We start from the raw sequence: 24644 nt of genomic DNA on the forward strand, positions 1-24644 counted from the left end.
ATTATGAGTACACCCTGATGATCATTCTTTGGAAAAAAAAAGGAAGAGGTGCTTTTATTTACAGGAAATACTATTTGAGCATGCTGTTTAGTTAGCACAGAGAAGTACCTACTTTGCATCTGTTCTATGAATTTTGAATTATTAAAATTATAGTGTAGTGTATAAACTTTAAATGACTTTTTAGTAGCTAAAAATACTTATTTTTATAGAAAGTTGTTCTATGAGAATATTGTCAAGTGATATAGCTAAATATCCAAACTAATGGAAATGTTTGCTTTGTGTCCCACCTATATCCTACATTATATCTTTAAATGTATTTTTTTCATAACCTGTGTTCAAGTCAGTTTTCATACAAACAATCAAGATCTCTTTTGAATAGCATTAAAATTGTATATATGAAGAAGAGTAATGAGTTCCTTAAGTGACTTTTGGAACTGCTTTTATCATTAACCCTTGAAATTCCTACTGGTTTATAACTACTTTATCCCTCCTAGTATTTCCTAGTGGTTTCTAGCCATTCCAGCAGGAAGCACAAAGCACATGATAAGGCAATTAAGGCCTTTCTGTTCATTCTAGTGATAAGTGACGTAGCTGGCAATTGTTCCCAGACTGTAGTAGTGATTAGCATTCAGCACCAGTATATCGACAAGTATCTGCACTGCGGCTGTCACACAAAAATAGGTTCCAACACAGTAATCTCAAACCTGTCAGTAGTCATGTAAGTGCCCAATAGGAGGGTATTAGAGAACACAGCCATATATCAAAACAAACATTTGTTGTTGTTCTCTAATACCCTCCTATTGGGCACTTACATGACTACTGACAGGTTTGAGATTACTGTCACAATAAAAAATAACCATTCAGGTACAGGTTTCCTCACAAGATGTTATATTAGAATAACAGGAAGGAGCTTATTTAACTGGATGGAGGGCAGGAAATTTAGTGTTAAGGTGGAAGACAAATTCACAGCATACCCTGTTGTGTGGATATAGTAGCACATCAGGGTTAAGGTCATTCAATTTTCTATATTTTACTTGTGACAAGACGATATTTTTTATTAAAGATTAGTAAGGTGATTAAGCAAGGTTTATGCTTAATTCTGGGTTGCTGTTGGAGTGAGATTTTTAAACTGAGTTGGAGGACTCCCCATAAGTCATTGCAATTAGAGAACCATCAAGGATATGTGTTGATGAGCATACTTGATGATGTGATCCTTCCCGCTGCACGAGCATGTTGGTTGTGTTCTCCTGACAGAGCTTGCATAGTGAGAAGAACAATTTCGAGGCATGGTTTTTACTGCAAGAGGAAAATAGTTCTGCCAACAGAGGTCAGAGGAAGCTGGGCAGGAAATCTGGCTTGTATTATGTCTTCCTTTTAATGACTCACTTTGCCCCCATTCAGATGAGATCATAACTCCTTTGTACGGCATTTTCGGCTTTTGTTGAACTGTTGTTTTTTGAAAAATCCAATGTTCATGAAACTACTTGTTTTATGATTCTCAAGAAGAGGATAATCTCTAAAATGTCTTATATAGTGGAAGAAAACAGTTCCTTCAGAACTGTCATGTGTTTGTTATACTGAATTGCCACGGATGGAACAGAAACCTCTGTGTTGTAAGTGGTTTTTCCTTTAGTTCTTTGTTCCAGGAAGATATACATCTGTCAATATTATTGTTATAAATGTCTTGTTTATTTTTTCAATAGAACTTCCTTGGGCCTTTGTTCACATTAAAAATCCATACACTGCTAACTTCCCAAGGAAGAAAGAACCAGAGGCAATAGAATTAGGGACATTTCAAATAACTTTTTTTTTTTCCTTCCTGTCTGCCTATCACTGAAGAGAACTCAGTCTTTCTGTACTTTTAGACTGAGAGCTTCTGTGTTACCCCCTCATGAACTTTGGCAGCTTTGTTTATAACAGAACACTGACAGACATACAGCTACAGTGGTAAAACTGTTCTGCTGACGCCCCTGGAGCTGGCAGAATATAGCTTTACTTTTATTTACCAGAAGGAGGAAATCAATTTTACTTTTCCACAGTACACTTCAAGTGGGAATTTCATCTCAAAAGTGATGAATAACACCATAAACATCATATAAAACATGCTTGCTTTTCCTCTGTAGTACCTTGTAAAGGTACAAGTTTTAATACTTATTTTAACACTTAAGTGACACTAGATAGACAAGAATTTCTATAATTAAACTGTTTACATATTTTCTTTTGTTTACAAGATTATTTTTTTCATCTGCCTGCTTTACTGATGTTACTATTATTTTAGAGGGAGAAACACGAGTGATATAAACCTAAGCTTTGTCTTTCTCCTCTGTCTACTTGAAGTACACCTAAAACTGCAGTTGCAAACCCTTGCGTGTTTCCTTCTCCAGTCCTCCCTTTTTCCATAAGATTGATACCTCTGCTGACCTTTACTAGTGGCTGTCAGAGAATAAAAGGCCAAAACACACATTCCCACTTACAAGAGAGTCAGGAGAGTGACGGATAGGAGTCCTTTCTCCTTCCCTTATAATTTAGGTAGGCTTAAGCTCAGTAATATAATAGGATTTATCATCACAAACTTTGTGTCATTAGTTTTCTATATAAACCTTCTTTTATTTTTACTTTTTTAAATGCATTATTTTTTCCCATGGCATTTACATTTTTTAAAATTATACCTTCTATTTTGCTTCTTTGTTGTTGCACCTGAAATTCTTATTTTATCATTTAATACAGTGTAATATATATTTTGTGGAGTGCAGATAAGTGTAGGATTTGTCCATTTAGTCCTCAAGGTTTACAGTTTTTTGGAGCATATCTACGTCATCCAGTTGCTGCAATATCTGTAATAAATAATACTTTTCAACCTTTTTACATGATGGGACAGAGCCAATATTCTTGGTACTGCCTGTACCCAGCAGGTACAGCACAAGTGTGTGGCTGTTACAATCTTGGTATTAGGCATTTGTACTTTTGGCTTATATTATCTCTTTGTTTTATGCAAAATCTATAGCTCGCAATGGGATATAATAGTACATATATAACGAGAGACTGGGGGATTAATTGATATCTCTAAATTGTAATGATTGATGTAGATGGTCTCCCTCTTTCTGACTTTAAAGAACAGTCTTATCCCTGTCTGTAAAATGACTTGCAGAAGTATAATCTTTTCATTCCTGATAGAGAGGTAGAATCTGAAAATAGAGGCTGGCTGTAAAACGTACTGACAGCTTTTAAAAGGTTGATGATCTTACATCACTTATATTTAATACATAATTTGTTGTGGGAGGTGGAAGAAGAAATAGGAACGAAAGTATAATATCCAACTTCAAATGATGAAGTTTTTATCAGTAGATTAATCTTGAAATGCAAATAGTGAGTTTTAATGATGATCCCAGGATACTAGATAGCCATCATTAGGCCATCGAGATACTATCTCTATTTGCCGTTGACAACTTGATGTGAGGCTTATTTAAGATATTCTATCTCTGATATTTTAACTGCAGTATTCATCTAATTTTAATTCCCTAATTTTAATGTAATTCCTTCCAGTGGTATTGAGAAAATCTGTTTTCTTTTTTGGTCTGTCACAGATTGACTGGTGCTGGATGTATCACTTGATCTTTCCAGATCTTAGCATCGTGTATTTAAAAGCAAAGTCAATATGATGTTATTTAGCATTCTGATAAAAGGTGCTGTAGAATTAAAAAACTGTTATTACTTTAATTTGATTGTTCAGAATATTTGTCATGGTAGTTCTCTGTGAGATAAAAATTTGACCTTTTTTCAACCTGTTAGATTGGTCATTGATAAATACAACGATTTTATTTACATCCAGAAGACGATACCCGAGTTCACACACAAAAGTAATATGCCATTTGAAAAAGACTTCATCTAATAGACATCTAATATGGACCCATCACTAAAGAATTTAGTACACCAGATTCTAAAATTATAAATACATGAAGACCACAAATATAATAAATTATTAATATATTAAACAAATATTCTTCTAAATATGGCATCAAACCATTTTTTTATTCACAAGTAGATGCATAAGAAGGAAATCAGGTTTGGTGTGTCAGTGGTGTTCAGAATTATATAACTGTAAGAACCTTATCATGATGTTTAGGGGAATATTGTTGATGAAATAGGCCCTGTATTTTGCTGGCTTTTTCTGGAAGGTATACTTTTGCCACCTACAGAAAAATTCTTCGCATAACTTCTCAATATAGCATATCTTTTTGGTTAAGTCTCAGGGACGACTTTCATCTTCAGTTTTAATAGTTATTCAGCTTCACATTCAGAGTTCTTTTCTGTTTGGGTCTTGCTATTGCTATCATAGACTTACCCAGTAATAATTTTGACTGCCCATTGAACATTTTGTGTTGTAACAAGGTTAAATGAAAGTGCCTACATTAGTCAGAAAAACACTTCTCTTTCTACTGTGAGAAAACCCTTGCATTTCACATTTGTAGATAATTTTATCAATTGTAAATTCTTATCTGTATAAGGTGACCTTTTTGTTTCAATTTAATAAGACAGAGTTCCTTTTTTGATTACAAGTTGCCTATGGCACACTGTGAACAGCACATAATAAATAATGTTTGAGATAACGTATCTAGAAAGGGCTAGGGAGAATTATTCCCCTGTTCAAGTGAGAGGACTCCAGTAGAGGTACCAGTGCTTCAGAGGTACCCTTTCCTGCTGCTTTTCAGCTGAAATGCTTCGTTTCATGGCTAAACTCTAAGCAGAATTAACCTATACTCCATAGACTAACTGTAGACATTTTGTTCTGGTTCTCAGATTAATATATTACTTTTATTGTATTTCTATTGTTCTTTGACCACTTTTTCCCAATATTTTGCAGTATTTGAGCTCAGTGGGTTTTTTCACATTATCTCCTTAAAATGTTTTTTTAGATACTATTAAGATTTTTAAATAACAATTTTAAAAAATCTTACATGCAAATTGGTTTGGATTTTTTTACTCTTTCTTATTGTCTGTTTCAATTTTTCCCATTTGGACAACTATGTAGGTAATTATTCGTGTTCATATTCCTTTATATTGATTTACTTGTTTCCTTTCTTCTCTTCTCTCCCACCACACAGCAATTTTAGGGTTCACTATTTATTGTTCCTTTCTTAAATGTAGGGAATATGTTGTCAGGAGCATTCATGAGACATGGAGAAAGATGTAGCTTCTCACTGCTAAGTCTCTAAATACTACTGGCATATCATTCGTAAGATGTTATGAATGATCTGCCAGTTGCAGTTCTGTAAGTAATAACGTGATTCCATGTTCATGTATTTATTTTGATTTTATGCTTGAAAAGAATTAGTGTCCGTTAGCTTCCTATTTCATCCCCTCTTCAAAAAGATACACTTTTTCAGTGTGATGGACAGTATTACTATTCCTTTTCTATTAAAATGGATAAATGGGTTAAATAAATCAATTTCTCCTCATGTTTTGAGCTCTGCCTCGTTGTTAGATTTTTTGGTTCTTTCCCCCCCCCTAGATAAAAATCAGGAGAAAAAAATAAAAGGGGGAAAAAAAGTGCACATAAAAGTAAAGCTTGAAAAAAATATGAGAAAACAAAGGGACAAACTAGTTTCTTTTTTTTTGTAAGAAAACAACTTTTAACAAGATATTACATGGTCAACCCTATTGTGCATTTGTGAAGACTTAGCGTATCATTGGCTTTGATCCTTAGTTTAGTCATTTGTTGTAAAACTTGTTAAAGGAAGTGAATAAACGTAGAATTTTGGAAACATATGAAGATGATTTAGAAAGCTTATAAATTTTACAGACTTCAATGAAGCCTGCTTTTGATCTCATTAATTTATTTTTAAATCAATGTTACTTCTGTGAACATGCTAAGATTTGGGAGAAGAGTTATCATTACACTTTCCCATACACTTATAATTAGTGTGTGGTTTATTCACTTTAAAATATTTTGGAGTGAATATGTAAAAAGATAATGCTTCTTGGATTGGATGGAGTTTGCTTTAGACTCACATGGATAACTTATTCAAGTTGTTTAAGAGTTAAAAAACATCTTGCACTGTAATTGAAGATCTTGTTCTTTCATTTAAGGATATTTGTAGATATGATATGTAGGTTTTGGCATTTGTCCATGTCCTTGTACTAAGAAAAGGTCCTATCTGCTTATGAAAAAGGATCATTAAACCCATAAAAGTTGGACACTACACAGTCTTCTCTGTCAAAATACAGTAAAGGTCTTCAAATGTCCTGTGCAAAGGAGTGTTTAATTTTTTTCATTTTCTTTGTTCTAACTGTTTTAAGCATACTTCTTTTATCAATACAAAATGAAAATAAATGTTATAAAGTGCCAAATATTTCCACGTTCAAGTTCCATCCCATGTAAGCTAGAGTGAAAGTTCGTAGCATGTAACTCTGTGATCTAACCAAGATTATCTTTGAATTCGAGTCCTTAATACTCAGGTTTGACATACTGTTTCATTCAGAACTAGTACTGGGAGAAAAAGCCAACCATATTCTAAGGTATACAGGCAAAGAGTCACTTAGTATGCTTTTTGCTGTTTGAACAACCCAGAGAAAACAGAATGTCAGAGCAATTTCCAGAATGCAAATCTGGATGACTTTATTGCCTTTTTTCTGCTGCGTACTGTATCAGTCACATGAAGGTTAGACTCTAAGTTTTCCACTATTAAGAATTTAATTTAGCAGCTCTTCAGGAGTTCAGAATTTATATGATCGAGAGTTGTATGAGAATGTGGAAAGAAACATTGAGGTTACAGAGCTTGCTGTCACACCAGGACAAATCCTGTACAGCACAAACTATAAGGTAGAAATGTCAATACCATATTGTTGTGACATGTCAGAGGTAAGTTGAGTGAGGCATGGTTAGGCCTAGCCCTAGAAGATCTTGCTTTGGCTGTATGATAGTTAATATTTTCTTTGTGCCATCTGAAACATTATCACTTTCCCAAGCTGCTTGTAGGGATAGTGCAATAATGCACTGCACTTTCGTGCAGGCTGTATGCTAGATGCATCGTCTGCCTTTTGAATGCTTTGAGAATTCATCAGATGGTGAGAAGTCATAGATAGATGCGAGACAAACCCACCAATTAAAGTAGGTGTGTGCCTGATTTGAGTGAAAAAGGAGTGTTCTTTGTATACAAATCATAGAAAGAAGCTGATTGACTTATTGCACTATAGGGAATAAGAAGTGGGGGGTTTTTCCTCTTCAAGAGAAATGTGCATCTGTTGAGATCTTTACCCATAGCATAGCACCCCAGACTTAAGATAGTCAATACCTTTGCCCTGCAGTCAAAACAATATGTAACTGCATCTTATTCAGAAGCAGTATTTTCTGCTAGTTTTGTGCCTGTAGTTATTTTTACACTTGTTGGTTTTGGGTTTAGTTTGTTTGTTTGTTTGTTTGTTTGTTTATTTTAGGTTCTGAAAATAAATTAGACTCCCTACAAGTAGTAACAGTTATCCTTAGAAATGCCCAGGGCTGAGCCCACTGGTCTGTTACCTCCCAGTGATTCACATTTGAATCTTTGCAGTTTGTAGCCTTGAATAGTATTTGGTTTTGGGTACAGAGTGACTGTTTGGCCTTCTGCTTCTTAAATGCACCTCAGCAGCCTTAGAGATCAGAGTCTTTCTGGACTCTTTTTGTTGTGTTTTTTTTCCTCACATTGTTCAGCAATAATAAACTTCTACATGAAAAATTATTTATTCAGTTGAATTTGGCACCTGTGATTTGGATGGGTTTAGAAAAGTATGTTTTAAATTTCTATTTCTTCAAAGTTCCTGAAAGCCTGCAGTTTGGCAGTTCTACTGCAGTGTAAATTCTTCTTTCATGTTTCTAGTAAACTAGTACATGATCTCCATGCTTCTCAGCTTTTTATGGATATTTTTATTGTTCACTTAACCAAAACATAAATGCAGTAAGAATATTTTGATCTTTATTTTCTTAATAGTAATTGTAATAATTGTAACAATAAATTACCAACTGCTCCCTACCCATGAGATACTGAAATGCAGTCTCCATGTAAGCTCTTTTAAAGTGTTACTGCTTTATGGAATAAAACTGGTTTATGAAACAGAATAAACTGTGATTAATGACATTCTTTAGTAAAGAGTACTGAAGCAAAACACAATTCCTTCAGATCTTATGCAGACCAGTGCTCATGTATAATTAAGTGATGCAGAAAAAAAGAAATCAAGTCAAAAGATAAGCAGATCTTTGCAGAATATTTATTGATCATAATATATTTTAAATGTTTAGTAAAATAATTGTGTAAATATTGTCTAGAACCAGTATTATTGCATTCAGTTTTAGGAACAGAAGGAAATAACATAGCTGTTTGTTAAAGACATGCCACACGTTATTTTTCACCTATATTTGAGCATTTAAGAGGCTGTTTTATATAAATTCCTGCTCTATTTATGTCAAAAGTAATTAGATAATTAATGCTACACTTTAGCATTTACAGTAAAGACTGATTGACTGTACACAATATGTACGTATACACTGAGGGTTGTCTTTAGTGCATGCAATTTTTAAGTAAATTTTAAGTTATGCCTACTTTACATTAATAGGAACATGTGAATGAGGATAATAAAGGGAGGATATTACAACTTGGATGGGATTAAAGTTATGTTTTGAAATCTGAATTTAAGAATTTAATTTTGAAATTGCTAATGCCAATAATTCGTGTATGTTTTATTATAAAAATATTTTTGAATATAAAGATACCTTTCTATTAAGTTTACTTTTATTAAGGAGTCTAATTTACAAAACATGAGCTGGAAAATGCCTTAACTACAAATGTTATTATTACAGCAGTTACTTCATAAATGTAATTATATTCCATAGCCTATGTACTATTCAGTTCTTGTTATTCAAACCAAAATGGAATTACTTAGATATAATATGGTAATGACAGGAAGTTAACTGAATACATGTCTTGTGAAATACAAAATTTTAGTTATGCTACTAATTGTCCTACTATTTACACTACGAATACAGAAAGGCTTTCTTTTTGACCTTGCTGAATTTTATTTTGATGGTAAAAAAAATAAATCAATGAAAGTGAAAGAAAAGAGTATAAATTTGTCAATTTGAATGTCAGAGGGCTCAGCAAAATTAGTCCTTTTTAACATCACCAAAAGCATTTTGTCATTTCAAAATTAATAAAAGAATATTTTTATTTGAAATATAACTTATTTTTACTGTTGAAATAGTGAAATAAAACTCATTATTGTTAGCAATAATGTTGCACAGTAATATTAATAAAAACTATAATTCAGATTGTGTGCAGTTTTATGTAAACTTTCTGAGATTATAATAATTTATAATTTTTTGAGCTGTGTCTAAAAAGAGTCTTTAGTGTAACAAGGTTCACAGTGAACATTTGTTAAATTAAAAAAAGAGACAAATGTATTATGAAATCAAAACTGGTTAGTAAATCTGTTGATTTCCTCACCTTTGTCTCATTTTGAGACAACTCTTTCATTTTTTCACTTTTATTTTTGTATTTGTCAGTATCTTTTCTCTCAAAATAAATCGTAATCCATGGAAGCTGAAGAGTAGTGTGCATAGGAGTTGAGATCAGGGCAAGAGTTAGATGCAAATTCTTTTTCAGTGTATCTTTAAAAAGAGAGCTTTAAATCCAGCTTATGAGGATGCTGACTCCAAATTTATGCTTGGAAAGGTATTTTTCCAAGTTAATGCACACACAGATTTACACATCTGTAATGTAGGTATAAAAATGTGTGATGTATATGTGTAAATACAGCCATATATAACATTTGTTCCCTACAGTCTTAGTTTGCATAAGGATTCTTTTTTTTTTTCTATGAGAACATTTATATCAGCTGATTATCCAGCAAAAATTATTAGTATGTGCAGGTTATATATATTCAAGTATTGCCTGTGCCTAGGTTTCGTAACTCTTAATTAAATCTTAAAAGTTACTTTTTGTTGTTGCTTATTTACAGATAGTTTTCCTTAATGAAATTTGGCTCCACAGATTCCCATTGTATGAGAAATGTAACCCAGACTACAGATGTATGGAGACAACATGGTTTGCAAATATGTGGTTTAATAATAAATATATACAATTTTCCCCACTGAGCTAAATTTGGTATGATCTAAGTCCAGGATCGTCACGTTTAACAAGGAGGATGCAATTGTACCTGCAAGTTTCTCTTGTAGTTATAGCTTTTTTTAATAACCTCGGTTGACTTTCGTAACTGGCCTTTGTTAGCACCTATCAACCTTTTTGTTTCTGTTTACTCAAATAATTGCTGATTTATGTCATTGCCTCCACTTGTTCCAGTGTTCTTTTTCTTTCTCTTCCAGCAGTAGTTACTATTCCCTTGCAGCCGTCTTGGTTGAAAATGTAGAACTACGAGTTTAAAAAAGGGTAAACCAGAAAGTAGATATACATATAAATTAAACATATACGTATAAATTGAGTTGGGTGAATATTAAGTTCTAAGCCAGCCACTTAACTTAATTGTAGTTATTGATATATTTCCCGAGACCAGTCGTTTGATATTACCTTGTTCTGTTCTCTGGTCCTTGTCAGAGACATAATACTAGGCTCTAAGAGGAAGGTTTTGAATCAGCTTGTCAGCAGACTCTATTAGCATTAGAGGGCTATGGAGTCCTGTAGTAGTGCTTATTAAGTTTGAAGACATCCACCCATTAGTGAAACTATGTCCTTTTTCTAATAAAAGTTTCTGGTAATTAGTATTTTTTATGACCTAGAGAGATATGGTTATTTAAATGTTTTATCTTTAATTGTCCTTTACTTCCTTTCTCATCTGAAAACAATTCTCAAATGACATCTATGAGAGAGCCTCCCTGAGAATTTCATTGAGTAGTTCTTGCTATACAAAATTCTTTTTAATAGTTAAGCAACAGTCAATACAGAAAGAATCAAGCTTCTGCTGCTGGTCATCTTTTGCAAAGCCAGGGGTGCAAAGTAGCCATAGCCCCTGATACCATTAATCTAAATAGTCCATCTAGATAGACCAGATGTGTTTTGCATAAGCCAAATTTCTTGCTGTTTTTCACCGTTCTTATACCAAAAATCACCGTGAAGCTGTACAGAACAATCTGTAGGTCAGAACATGAATAAATATGTTCTTATTTTCAATGAGCTGAGACATTAATGGGGTTACCACAAGGATTTTAATTCACCTGTGTCTCCCCTTCCTTCTTTTGCTGAGAAGAATGGAGAACAGAATAATTACCCCAGGATTTTAATTACAAATAATGTAGAAGTGGATGTTAGGGTTTATTATTATTTTATTTTATGGCCATGAAAATTCAAAGGTGTTTATTTAGACACAGTACATTCATCTTCTGTCATCTTTATTGGTTGCTGTTTGCCGCGTTCATTACAGTTATAAGTGTAGGAAGTAATTTATTATTCCACCATGTTTACTTTATGCATATTGGTTGATGGTATAATAAGCTTTATCTTTAATTTTACTTTACAATTTTGTGATCCGCGAGTAAAGAGCATGTGCAAAACTGGTGCCAGGTTAGGTTAAGATACACCATTAAAAATGCCCTGTTCTGTCTTTTCTTATCTCTATATGTGTAACTAAATATTAGCCTGAATATAAAAGATATCTCTCAGTTAAAAGATACATTATTTAAATTAATATTGTTAAGAGCAGAAATTTGGTTTCAAAGAAAGATTGGAGAATCTCTTGAAATAATGCTGTAACAGAGTGGGGTTTTTATTCCATGATCTTGTAATGTGGAGAGGTTTCACTTGTTTTTGTGCATAAGCACACTCATGTCTAACATGATTGCAGCTGTGAGATTCTAAGACATGATGGGCTTGGGGGGAAGGGATGGCTTGATTCATTGTGTCTGTATAGAGTAGGAATATGTGCATGTCTTCCATATGGACTCATTTGCTTTTTTTTTCCCTTATTAAGAATCAGCTGAATTGCGAACAAATTTAAAGAGGCACTGCTGAAAAAGTAGCTTCTGTACTCTCTAACTGATCTGGAGCTGTTGGCTAGATAGTAAATGCAATAGGACTGTTTCTCCTTAAAAGTAATCAAGTATTATGGAGTCATATTTAGAAGCACGTATGTATAGTACAGATGTGTGTCTCTCTCTATATATAAAATAATATATAACAGTGATATATTCAGGTGGTTTGGGATTTACTTCATGTATTTACATTTCTCTAAGCTTTTGCATCAAATTTTATGTCAGTGGGAACGGTAAGAAGGACTTTCCTTTTCCTGTTTTCTTTTTTTCCCTTTTTTTTTTTTTTTTTTTTAAATTGTGTGCCTAGCTATATGTTGTGAGTGTTTAAAATCTTCCTCTTAAAAGCTGTTTGGCTCTACCATCTTTTTATGTGTTTATATCTGAAGGAAAACTGATGTTTACTAAATCAAGTAAAGAACTCATGAGAAAATTTGTATTTATATTGCTCTTAGGAAAACATTTTGTCATTACGGTTTAGTGTCTAGACCTGACAAGGTACCTTCTACTCTTCTTTTTCATGTTAGAATAGATTACATAATGGACTTTGATGAGAAGGAGTAAGTTTTTACATGGAGTAATTATATCCCTGATCAGTGATTCACAAATTCTTCGTTACAAGATTATTAAGGAGACGTTCAAGAAAAAGGACATGGGCATGCAGCCGTAATTCAAATTTGGCAAAGAATATCATCATTAGGGGTTTCTTAGATGAGTGCTTGAATTTAGGAATTTTTAAATCCTCTAAATAATTGGTTTGGCTCTTGGATTTGCCGAACATGCAAGCATGCTTTTTGGGTTAGGATGCCTAAATAAGGACCTAGAAGTCTAACTTTAAGTATACATTTTTAAAAATTATTGTTAATTTCCTGTTTCATTGAAAATAATATTTCTAGAGTCATGAGAAGTCCTGGAAAGGAAAGTACGTTTTTTCGATTACTAGCTGGCTCCTTCTGTCCAAAAGTTCAGTTCTTTTGAAACAAATGCCCTGCTTAATTGAAAATCGAATTCTAGATGTCAAACACTATACCAATAATAGTTTTGCATGCCAGTGAGCCACTTCATGTACTGAGAGATCAAGTTCTTCCACTGACCAGTGCTCGTCAATAGAAGTGTGGATTGTTTCATGAGTCATCTATGTCTAAATTTATACCTACCGTATTATAGATACTAATATAGAGATAGTAATACCCTCTGTATGTAATGGTTAAAAAAACATTGATATTATCCAAGTGCAGTAAAGGAAAAGTGAACTTAGATAAATGCTGAAGGATGTCCAAGTGTAATTATATAGGGTTTTTTATTGTGCAGGGCAGAAATTGAAATGCTTGATAAATAATAGAAGTTTTAGGCACCAAAAATAGTATAAACTCCTCCTTTTTCTAAACAAGTAAATCTAATGTGGTGTCCAGTAAAATACTGATGAGATTGAGGTGGATCAGTGATACCAAACTTGTTTGGTATTTTAACAGCATTGACTGGCTGAACCTTTACCTTTGCCACATGCTTTTCCAGCAGTGGTGGTGTGGTGTATTGCAGCTGGAGTATGTTCACTTGTCTCTCTAATCTGTTTCCCACTAATTATCCTCCTCCTCCTCCTTCTTCTCCATCCATCCCATCTCGGGCTGTACTTTTTGTCACAGAGACTGTCTTCCTCATATGGGATTCCATTTCACAACTTCTAAGCAGTTACTATCAAAACAGCCTTACTTAGTGAATTCCTGCAAGTGTCCTCTCTCTCTCTCAAAGAAATAATTGTTGTGATCAGTTAAAAGTTGAATTGATGGAACTCTTCAATGTTAAAAAAAAAATCATGAAAGTGTAGGATTTTTTTAATTGTTACTAGAGAAACAACTGATTAATGGCTATATACTTACTTTTATATATATATATACACACACACACTTATACCTACTGCTAAATCTTATCAATAATATTTTATCCCTATATGTACAAAGTCCAAGCAAGGATCAGAAGAAACAACTGGTGCATAGTTCTAAAAATCTTTTAGTAGCTGTGATGAACTGAAGTCATTAAAATCTAAATGTTTACTATTAGCCATCAGTCAAAACCAAACTGTGTTTAGCAGAATTTATCACCATATCTAACACAGAAAATGACTAAAAAATTTGTGTATTTCTATGTGACAACTGTTAGTAAATGTTGAAGGGTGATTTATATTGCCATAGTTCTTTTGAAATAAAAATTTGTTTATTTTTATGTTAATTTACATACCCTTCTGATCTTTACTGTATTGTTTCTGTACTGTCTTTTCTATTCTTGGAGTCTGCCTTGTTTCCCCATTCAGAATAAGATGTTTCAGATCCTAGGTAAAAGCTATTTGCACTTTCTTTTACCTCCTTCTTTCAATCTGTACCATTTTTTCAGTCCCACAGCTTCTCACTTAAAACTGCAGTTTTCAAATGATCAGAATATCATAGCTGTGATAGCAAAATTGGTGGATATGTGTGAGCATAGAAATATTAAAATATGGAAATTGGCAGTGTATTTTAAGAAAGGGACTAACTCGTATCTCCTTAGCACTTTACCCTGTTCCTTTGGAAATCACAAACCTGTTGATATGAGTAACCATAAAGTTCCTATTGCTGATCATCAAACTCTGTCTCTTTTGACCTCCCACAAAAAGATCTCAAGGAGCTTTGAGAAAGAAGGAAAGTGACTTTTTTTAATGGTCCTTACAAATGCTTCTTTTCCCTACCATAGAATTGAAATGGTTGTGCTGGATCACTGTATTTCCACAGCTTTGAAAAGAGAGGCCTCCTGCAGATGGTACAGAATTGAGAACTTAAATTTTGTTCTGAATTGCCAAATGGATGCTTAATAAATGTGCTACATATCTTGTAGAAATCAACTGTTGCAAAGATAATCTGAAATCAAATTAGAAGTGCTAGTATCCTTTTGTCCTATCAGTCCTATAGATAGATAGATAGATTCACTTTAAAATACAGTTTTCAGAGATTGATTTTCAGCATGCTTACCTGGAATTCTGAAATACGATTTTGATTTTGAATTTCGATTTAAATCCTAAATGAATTTGGATGAAGTTTAGTATGCTGTTAAAATAATGCTGTAATCTGGCAGCAATGTTAGAGGATGAATATCTCAATGTGTTTCTAATATCCTGTTTAAGCTTTTCCATGCTTTCAAGTTCTAGCCAGCTTCAATGAAAAGTGTCATTGACACAGTAATGGCAAGCACATCATTGTGTATTTTAGCCACATGTATCAACATTTATACTGAAAATTGGGCACTGTTGAGTAGCTGTGAGGTTCTGTAATGTTAACGTTGCATATTAATCTTGAAAAGTTCTATGCCAGTTATGGGCATATTTGAGAACACTATTAGGCTTCTCTTGGACTTGCAGGTCCACAGCCATTAAAAAAAAAAAAAAAAAAAAAAAAAAATTGGAAGTCTCAGTCTCCTAGAAATCAATGGAAAACGGGTTCGTAAGTGTCTGTGCTTATAGGCCATCCAAGATTTGCTATTAACATCTTTTCAGATCTCCTGTATGTTTCAGCCATAGGATTTCTCCCAGTAATTGCTTTCATCAAGTATAAGACTTCTAGTTAAAATATAGCATAACATTCAGAACAAGTTTATGGCTGATTTGCTGCTGGGGAGTACATGTACAGCTAATGGATGCAGCCTTTTCAGGATTCTCTTGAGGAGTGCAGAAATGTCGTAGTCATTTTTGTACCTATCTTCTTTCGTCTGAAGATTTTTCAGGAAAGCAACCGGTGCAATGCTTCTTTGGACAATGAGTTAATAGCCAGGAGGTGCCAAAGTAACATCTATAGCTTTTGTGACTGCGAAAGTGTAAAAAAGGGATACACCACCTTTGTCCCAATTTCTGTCAGGAATATCAATTCACTTGGAATCTGAAGTGGGTTTTATGAGTTTATAGGTTAGATACTGTCTAATGCAAAACAGTGGGAGTTTTCTTGATACCATCAGTGAGGCATATTTGTTTTTAAAATAATGTACATTATCTACTTTTTTGTCGATTTTTTTGTATTGAGAACTGTCTTTTCAGCAATTCCAATAATGAAATTACATTATAATTATATGGTGTCTTTCAGTCAGAAGCATCCCAAATTACTATACTCAATAGTACTGTAAATATTCATGCTTTTGTGAGACCCATCCTTGACTCGGTGGAAGGTTGGCAGGTATTCATAGAACATCATGCAACAAATTAGATGAGGAAAAGAAAAAAGGGAGATTTTAGATAGGGGGAGGGGGAACTATTGTGAATTTAGCTAGAGAATAGGGTTAACATTCTACTGTCACTGAAAGTATCATTCAGAATTTACTGGCCAGAGCAGTTAGTATTCCTGCTTTCTGTCTTCTTAAAAGATGTTTCATCTGAACAATGGCGCAGTCAATATAGATGTCTAATTTTCTATGTATCCTACATACTCTGCAATTAAGTGAAAAATCTATGATTTTTTGCTCTTGTATAATTCAGTAGATAACCAGCTCATTTTTTCTTTTTTTAATTATAAAAAAGTGAAAAGTATAAATGAAGCTACTCAAAATACATTACACTTCTCTGCAAATGTAATTTGAAACTCATGAAACATTAATGCATAAAATATGGAATGTTTTTTTATGCTACACAGAAAAAAATTAGAAAAGTTAAGTTTCTTCTCTATGTTATTAAAACTATGTATCATAGAGAATTCACGGAGAGTTTGGGTTCTTCCATTCCCACACTTTTGAATCATATTTTCATGAGGGATACTCATGAAACTACTCATAGACTTTTGTGTGTGCATGTATGTGTGTAAATTTTTAATACTTTATTCAGAACTAGATAATCTCATAAAATCAACTACCTGTATAACCAGCATCATTTTAATAATTATTCTCTCTCCATACACAACTTGCATGTGCACACATTTAGTAAAAACTGCTTTTCAGAGAAGAAGCCTTTCTATTTATGACTTAGAGCCTACACACACACTGGTGACAGAATAGCAACTAAAGCAGAGACCAGAGAAATTTTTTGTTTGTTTGTTTAAACATGATTTGCTAATTCCTTGCTGTGAGATGTTTGCATTCCAGGTTACATCTTTAGTTAAAAGCATGAAAGAAAAATCTTAATATTCGTACTTTAAAGTGGGCAGAAGCATAATTAGGTAGTAACTAAATGAAGTGGGAGGTACTTTTTTCAGTCTCCCAAAGAGTCAAGGTTTAATATAAAATACTAATTGAAAAATGGTCTAGATTTAAGCCAAAGCAGCAATTTGTGCAAAAAATCCCTTACATAGTCTTTCCTCTAGTAAATCTTTCTCTAGCTTGGTTCCAAGGTTCTAAGCCTCATGATTTCAAATGTAAATTATTCCCAAGCATTTAAGCTGAAGTTAGGTTTCTATTGCATGATAATTTTTAGGACTAAAATGAAATAATGCCGTTGAGAAATGCAGCTTCAGCTGAGAGGAGGTATGAGAACTGGAACAAAATAAACACTGGTGATAAACAGTAGAGTGGGAATCGGCCCAAACTCCTGCTGCAATGTACTGACAGATAGAAATAAATGTTTTAGAATATCTGTTTGCACTGTCATTTTAATTTATTATATTTGTAATCATCTAGTATGATTTTAACTTGAGAAAGACCTCTTACTTGCAGTATTATTTTTTTCAATGGGTTAATTTAACTTTGAATTGACTTGAAAGAAACAGTAGTCATGAGGGCAGAAACACCACAAAGAAGCAACATAGAGAAATAGCAAAATGACATTCATCTTGCAATAATTGCAGGTTAAATATATGAAGGAAATACTATAAGTACATGTGCTGCTTGTGATGAGAAGAAAATCTCAGGAAGACAAACGTGACTAGAAAAAAAAGATGTGCCTTATGTAGAAGAACAAAGTAGCAGCTAATCTCTTCCTATAATCCAATTGCACTTGTTCACAGAATATTTCAGTTCTAGATATCCTTTTATAGAAAGAGAGAATTTGAATTGGAATGGCATTTACAGAATTTAAACATAATCAGGGAAGATGAAGACTAATTTATGATCTAGGTTTATTTACATTATTTACATTATGATCTAGATAAATTTATAAAGAACTGCTTCTCTTTTTTTGGATATTTGCTTATTTTTGTAAATAAATATCAAACAGACCATTAGAAAGATGTCTATATTCCTTCTAAGTATTTTCTCTAAAAAGAAAATGTGTACTCTTGGACTGAGCAACCAGGAATTTGTTCAGTGCACGACACCTCTGAAAAAGTAAGTTCATATTTCACTATATGTACATATGGAATCCAGTCCAGAGCTATTGAAATTACTGAGGGATATTCCACTGACTTCCTTGAGGGTACGTGCAGTCAGTAGATATTTGCTGTGTAAGCCTACTTTCAGAGGCTGAGCCTGAGTCTGACATGAACAAACACCTGTCCAGACCAGCCTAGTATTTCTGCCTGCTGTACACGAGATGACCCATGACCTTTTGGTAGCTTGTTCTGCCTTGAACTTGTGGTTGGCATTGGGTATGTAGCCAAGGACTTTCCAAGAGCTGCCCAATACGATGGAGCGTGGCTGTAAATTCTAAGTGCATGTGGGCATTGTCTTGCCTGTAATGTACTTAGTTGTCTTTCTGCTTGGTTCCAGTAGACTTCTAGCACATCTTTTGTTGTCCCTGATTTTTTTTCCCAGATTTTCATCATATTGCCACTTCAGTTTAAGGATGGATGGCATGCGACTACTCGCATCAATACAAGCCTACTGTAGCAGTGTCTTTATCCTGCCTCACAGAGAAATAATAGATGGCTCTTACTCTTCATTGACTGCTCTCTACAGGAACTTGTTCTTTCAAAATACCCTCTCATCAAGTCCAAGCCTATAGTCAAATGAGCAGCTAAAATAGCATGAAATTTTCATAGGTATAGTATCCAGAGCCCAGATGGAGTTTTAAAAAATTTGAAGTAATTGATGAGCAATGAAGACAGGAAAAAAGGTAAAATGGAATATAGTAATTTAAATACAGTTTTAAGGGAATAACAATGATTTGCCTTAGAGAGACTAAAATGTAGAATTGTGCCAGATTAGAATGAATTTGTCAGATTAGATAGAACCTTTTTTTTTTGTAAAGATGTTTCTCCATTAAGAGAAGGTAAAATAATATTACACAAATAGTTGACAGATTTAAAAGAAGGAAAAAAGAACAACCATTACAGAAGGTTAATGGCATAAGTTATAATTAAACTTGTGAAAATAAAAGAGGAAAAAGGAAAACTGAATAACAGATAAAAAAGCTCCTTGGTTCATTAATCTTTGTGCAATTTCTTCAGACAAGTCTATGAGGTGGAATAAGCAGGGGATGATGCAAATAAATTCTTCTGCTGTCAAATACTTGTTTTTGTTTTTTCCAAGTTTTGATGCTATTTTGTATAATCAGTGAGACTTTTTATTTTCTGGTGTAATTTGGTGCAGGCATGTTTCATGCCACCATGTGAAGCTTTAAACTTAAAGCCATGTTTTTTGGCCCCCTTACCTGTGGTTACTGTAATTGGCATAACAGCCACATCAAGTGTTAATTCTTGCTATGTAGCCAGCCAGCATGTATTTCATCCACCCACTACTTTTGCCAGGTAAATACTATGTATTAGCTGGGTCGCACATAAAGTGCTAGTTTGTTATTGCCATACCCCCCACCTCCAAACGCTGTGTGAAGTGAGGATATAATCAGAGCACATGTCATCAGATAGAAGGAGGGCAAGGAAATAGAAAAGTGAAAGTGTTGCGAACCCTGCTATAGGTAGTTGGAGGTCTTTACACAAGAGGAGTGGAAATGAGGATTGGGGAGACAGGACATGAGGTGTTAGTGTGGGCAGCAGTGCAGGTTTGTTCATGGTTCTGCTTCCCATGCAGGTATTTTGCATGTGTTGATAAACACTCATAGCTGCTCAGTGCAGATTATCTTTTTGCAGCATAAGGGAGAGGATAAGAAGTGGCATAGCATAATCACCGAACATCTGGCATTCCACAGTAGATTCTGTTCAGTTCCCAGAACTGAGCCAGGACTTTCAGTTTGGTAAATCTTGTAGGCGATGCTGATGTGATAGGTGAGTGCAGCATGGGGTTATGCAAGTGGGTTGTCAATAAATGGAAAAAGAGTAGGGAATTAGCTGATACAGAGTTTAAGGGTCTAGGATTTTGCAGCATGCAAGGGTGAATATGAGCCACTAATGCTAAGTTAAAGCAATTTGAATTGTGTCCCCTGGGTATAATGACTGAGATTCCTCAAGTACCGAGCATCGTCCTCTGAAGTGCAGAGTTTCATCAAATCTCTGCTGACTTTGTTGGGAACTGAGGGCAACAAACTGCTCTCCTGTTTGAGCCCTTCTTAAGCATCACAGTTTCTTGAACTGTTGCACCTTTGTCAAGGCTTTTAAAGACATAATGTTTTAGTGAAAACATATGCAGTGAAATTACTTTGTTTCTTTTATTTTTGTTATAGTTTGATTCCTTTTCAGGGGAGCAGTATTATACTCGCTGAGCCTGATTTTGAACTTGCTTATGCTAACACAAATACAATGAGAGTGATGCCTGTGGAAGTAACCAATTTGCTTTGTGAGTAAGCAAATGTCATAATTGCAATCCCTATTTTTTTTATAAAATCTATTTGGCATGAAATAAAGTTTGAGTTCCTTCATTTTTTTCTTCCTATAGCATTTGAAATAAATTAAGTTGCATATGTATTTTAAGCTCATGTTCATAATTGCTTTAGATACTCACTCTCCTTTTTGCAGCACAAATTTCAATATAGCCAGGAGCATACACACAAACCTGAAAACCTAACCTTCCTGCATAGTCAAAGATAGATTTATTGGGTAGCTCAGAGCACTTATTTTGGTCAGTAGTTAGGTTTCTCACTTCTGCATCCACATCACTTTCTGAACTTCTTATCTGTAAAAGGGAAGTAAGAGCACTGTCCAATTTTCCTGACAGGGAGTTAAGTACTTAAAAAATGGTGGTGGTGCAGGTAACTAAACCAAATAGATAATCTTTGCTTTTGCAATTTCTGTTTGTATAACTGGAGTTGAGGCCAAGAATTTTGTTGTATCATTTTATACCTTGTAACTTAGTGACCTTATGGATTTTATGCTTCAACAGAAAAAAAAGAAATATATTTGCCTTATTTCATTTGTACTGGCACCTGGAGGGCTGTGGCCTAATATGTTAGATACTGTATTAGTATACAACACAAGCAATGTTTGCTGTAACAACTTGATATTCCAATACATAAACCAGGGAAAATCAAGTGAATGGAGGAAACAAATGGAGAATTACAAATTGGTAGCAAGATTAATAGGACCTAAATAAAAAAAAGAAATCCTAAATATAGTTTGCTTTTTAAAGTAATTATCTCAATTTTTAAATAACATTTTCAATCTGTTGTCACAAATACAGGAATGTTACAACTGAATACCTCAAAATAATGCAAATGTGGCCATTCATTTCAGGAAGAGCAGGATTTTACTCATGTTTTAAGCAAAAAAGCATACAGATGTATTTATGTTCTGTTAAAACAATTTTGACTGCAATATAATGTTTTCTGTGATATCTTAGCATAAAATAGATTGTGCGTATTGTCTAATTTTTACTACATGTATATTTTTAAAAGATGTCCTATATGTTAATAGGTGAAATATTCACCCTGGCAGGGGTTGTATTTGAAAGGATATTAGTGATTTATTCCTATACTAAAAAAATTTAAGAAAGTTGTCAGTTAAAACACACAATCCAATGTTTCTAAAATAGAGATTTAGAAAAGAGTGTTTTTATTTATCTCAGAAGCAGACAAGCATATAACATATTAATCCAGCAAATCCAAGATTTATTTTCAAAACGCATCGTTGTTTTCGTGTTGTTTGCATGGCTAAGTACAAAAACATTTCTGGACAAGGTGGGAGTGAATGGGTATGGAGGAAGAGATTGTTCTTTAGCTTTCCTCTGACTAGACAGATAATTTTGTCAAACACCCAGAGCTGTTAGTGGTGAACCAAACGAACTTTTGTGATGTCAAGTGAGAAAAGCAGTACTTTCTTATTGAGAGAAGCTTTCTTGTTGCATACAGAACATTTCCTTCTTAATTTTGTGGCTGAATCAAACCATTATTTTATTTTAGTACACCAATCCTTTAGGGTAATCCTAGCCATATTACAGTAACCTGGATTTTCATATGTTGCATGTGTAGCTATGATATTACATGTGCTACAATGCTGCCCTAAAATTAAATATTCTAGTTACTTCTGCAATCACATATGTGGTTATGAGAGTGTATTTTCATATTTTCTTATCTTCTTAGGTTCTTCTCTTAAACTTACATAAGCTCTTATGCCTAACTTGGTCAGAACTGCACATTGGTTTGAAACAAAGCAGGATCTGGGAAATCACAGTTATCAAAATCTCCCAAAGAAGCTGTTAGTATGTCCTAAATCAGTGGAGTCACGTAAATGTTTTCTATAGTATGTGGCACGAAATCATAATCATGAAAGCTGTGCCATGCAATAAAAGATTTGCAGTTTTATTGAGTTTTCCTGGGTGGCTGTTTTTATACAACGTCGCATTTTTGGAGTGTTAATTAAAAAAACAAACAAACAAACAAAAAAAAAACCCAAACCAAACACCAAACAAACCAAACCAAACAAACAAAAAATCCCTTAAATATATATATTTAACAAAAATCTGAATGTTCATTATATTTAGCAACTAGTTAATACATTTTGTATCTAGATCCCAATTACCAAATCAAATCTAACAATAGTTTGCTGCATTTTCTGATAGGAAAACTAAAAAAGGGCACCTCAAAATTGCCAGATAGTTTGAACTATATTTTAAAATGACCATGCGGTGTCCTGACTTAAAAATGAGTGTGTCCATAAATATATATAAAGAACATTTCAGTGTCTGTGTGTATATACACAAATATGTATATATGTATATACACATATAGAGATGTTTGTGTTATTATAGGATTATTTAGTATATGGGTGGGCTAATTGTTTTTTCAATACCATACTTTTATGTTACAGTTAGAATAAGTTAGCACCTAATAATTTTTATTTATTCCATAGAACATCTTTTGTTTTGATGTCAGTGAACTTGAAATTCTAAAGAAGTTAAAAATTCTGTATACACATTAAAACAATTCAGTGCAAAATACAACGTTATGTTACAGCTTTTAATGTACCTATTGTATAAGTGGAAAATATAAATGTTTCTTAACCTTATAGTATGATGGATTTTCATAGATTTGATTTTGGTGCTATCATGACAACGAGAAATATCTAAAATGGGTAAGACTAGAAAAAGCTTATTTATAGGGCATGCATTTTTATTCGTAATTAGCTTGATTTTATAATAAGCTTGACTTTGAAATGAGACAGTAACATGAGAATGTTGCTAATAAAATTTTAATTGTATTTTGTATTGACTTGTTGCTGAGATTTTAGATAGCATTTTGATGAAAGGATTGACAAATTGGAAAGTGTTACCCCTACATATATGCTCCACAAAACCTGGATGAATGGATATCAGTAGGCTACTAAAAATGTATTTTTTTAAGATAAAACATCATATTAATTCAATATCATGAAACAGATGGTACATTAAAACTTTAAGACACACTTGTAAAATGTATATCAAAAGCAAAAGCTATGAAAAATATGTATAAATATTGAATTTTCATCTTGGGTGTCATTCTTCACTCATAGCAATAAGTCAATAAGGAATAAATTTGTTGACATTAATGAGGTTGTATCAGTTTGAAACTTGTTTAAACAGGAGGAAAGGTAGGATTTATAGGCAAATACCCTTCGTTTGAAGACATTTTGTTAAACTTCTTAAGATGTACAAATGCCATATTTTATTCTTTCAAAATCTTCAGCATTTAGGTACTCTCTCCTGCTGCACTTCATTTCCATAGGCTGAATAATAATACACTGTAGCACATAATGAATTTCTGCATACTGATGTGGGTGACAGGTTGAACAATCAAGATCATGTCCTGTTCAAGACCAACTGTTTTATCTGTCCATGCTATACTATATTTGCTTTAGCCAACTGGTTTTTTTTAATTATTGTTACAATAGATGTTTTAAGGGAAAGTAAAGAATTTCAGACACATTTTGTCCTAAGAAGTTGGTTTGCTACATTAGCCTGGAAAGAGAGGAATCAGATGAAAACACTCACGTTGATACAATCTAAAACAATCTTTCCATACAAGCATAATACCTGCATTTGCTTAATCTTTTGGTCTGAAATGTACTATGCTGAAAGCAGTATATTCTGTGGGAGAATGATAAAATTATTTTCCTGTTATTTTCTCTTTAATTCTTTGTATTGTACATTTGAAACAGATGCAGAGCATTAAAAAGCGTGATGAGCTGTATTTCTTTTAAATTTTTTTTTAACCTTTTCTTTTAAAAACATGGTAACTAACTTGCTTCATTCTTTTCCTTCCTTTTATAGGGTAGCAAAATATTGTAGTGTTTATGCACAAAGCAGAAGTATTATTTATATATATTTTTTTTAATTACAGGTAAAGATTATAGTTCCCAACAGCACAGCAGGTCTGATAATAGGGAAGGGAGGTGCT

The 24644-nt window shown here is 33.5% G+C and overlaps 1 protein-coding gene across 1 annotated transcript in view; it reads left to right on the forward strand.

Annotated features, from left to right (window-relative positions):
* NOVA1 (NOVA alternative splicing regulator 1) overlaps positions 1-24644 on the forward strand; it is a 157795-nt gene that overhangs the window by 130145 nt on the left and 3006 nt on the right. Inside the window, exon 5 of the mRNA XM_082317347.1 lies at positions 24588-24644. This exon is cut by the window's right edge and continues 3006 nt beyond it. Coding sequence (XP_082173473.1) covers positions 24588-24644 — 57 coding nt within the window. The remainder of the gene's footprint in view (positions 1-24587) is intronic.

The sequence above is a fragment of the Platalea leucorodia genome, assembly GCF_965183815.1.
Source record: "Platalea leucorodia genome assembly, chromosome: 7".
Classification (NCBI taxonomy): Eukaryota; Metazoa; Chordata; class Aves; order Pelecaniformes; family Threskiornithidae; genus Platalea; species Platalea leucorodia.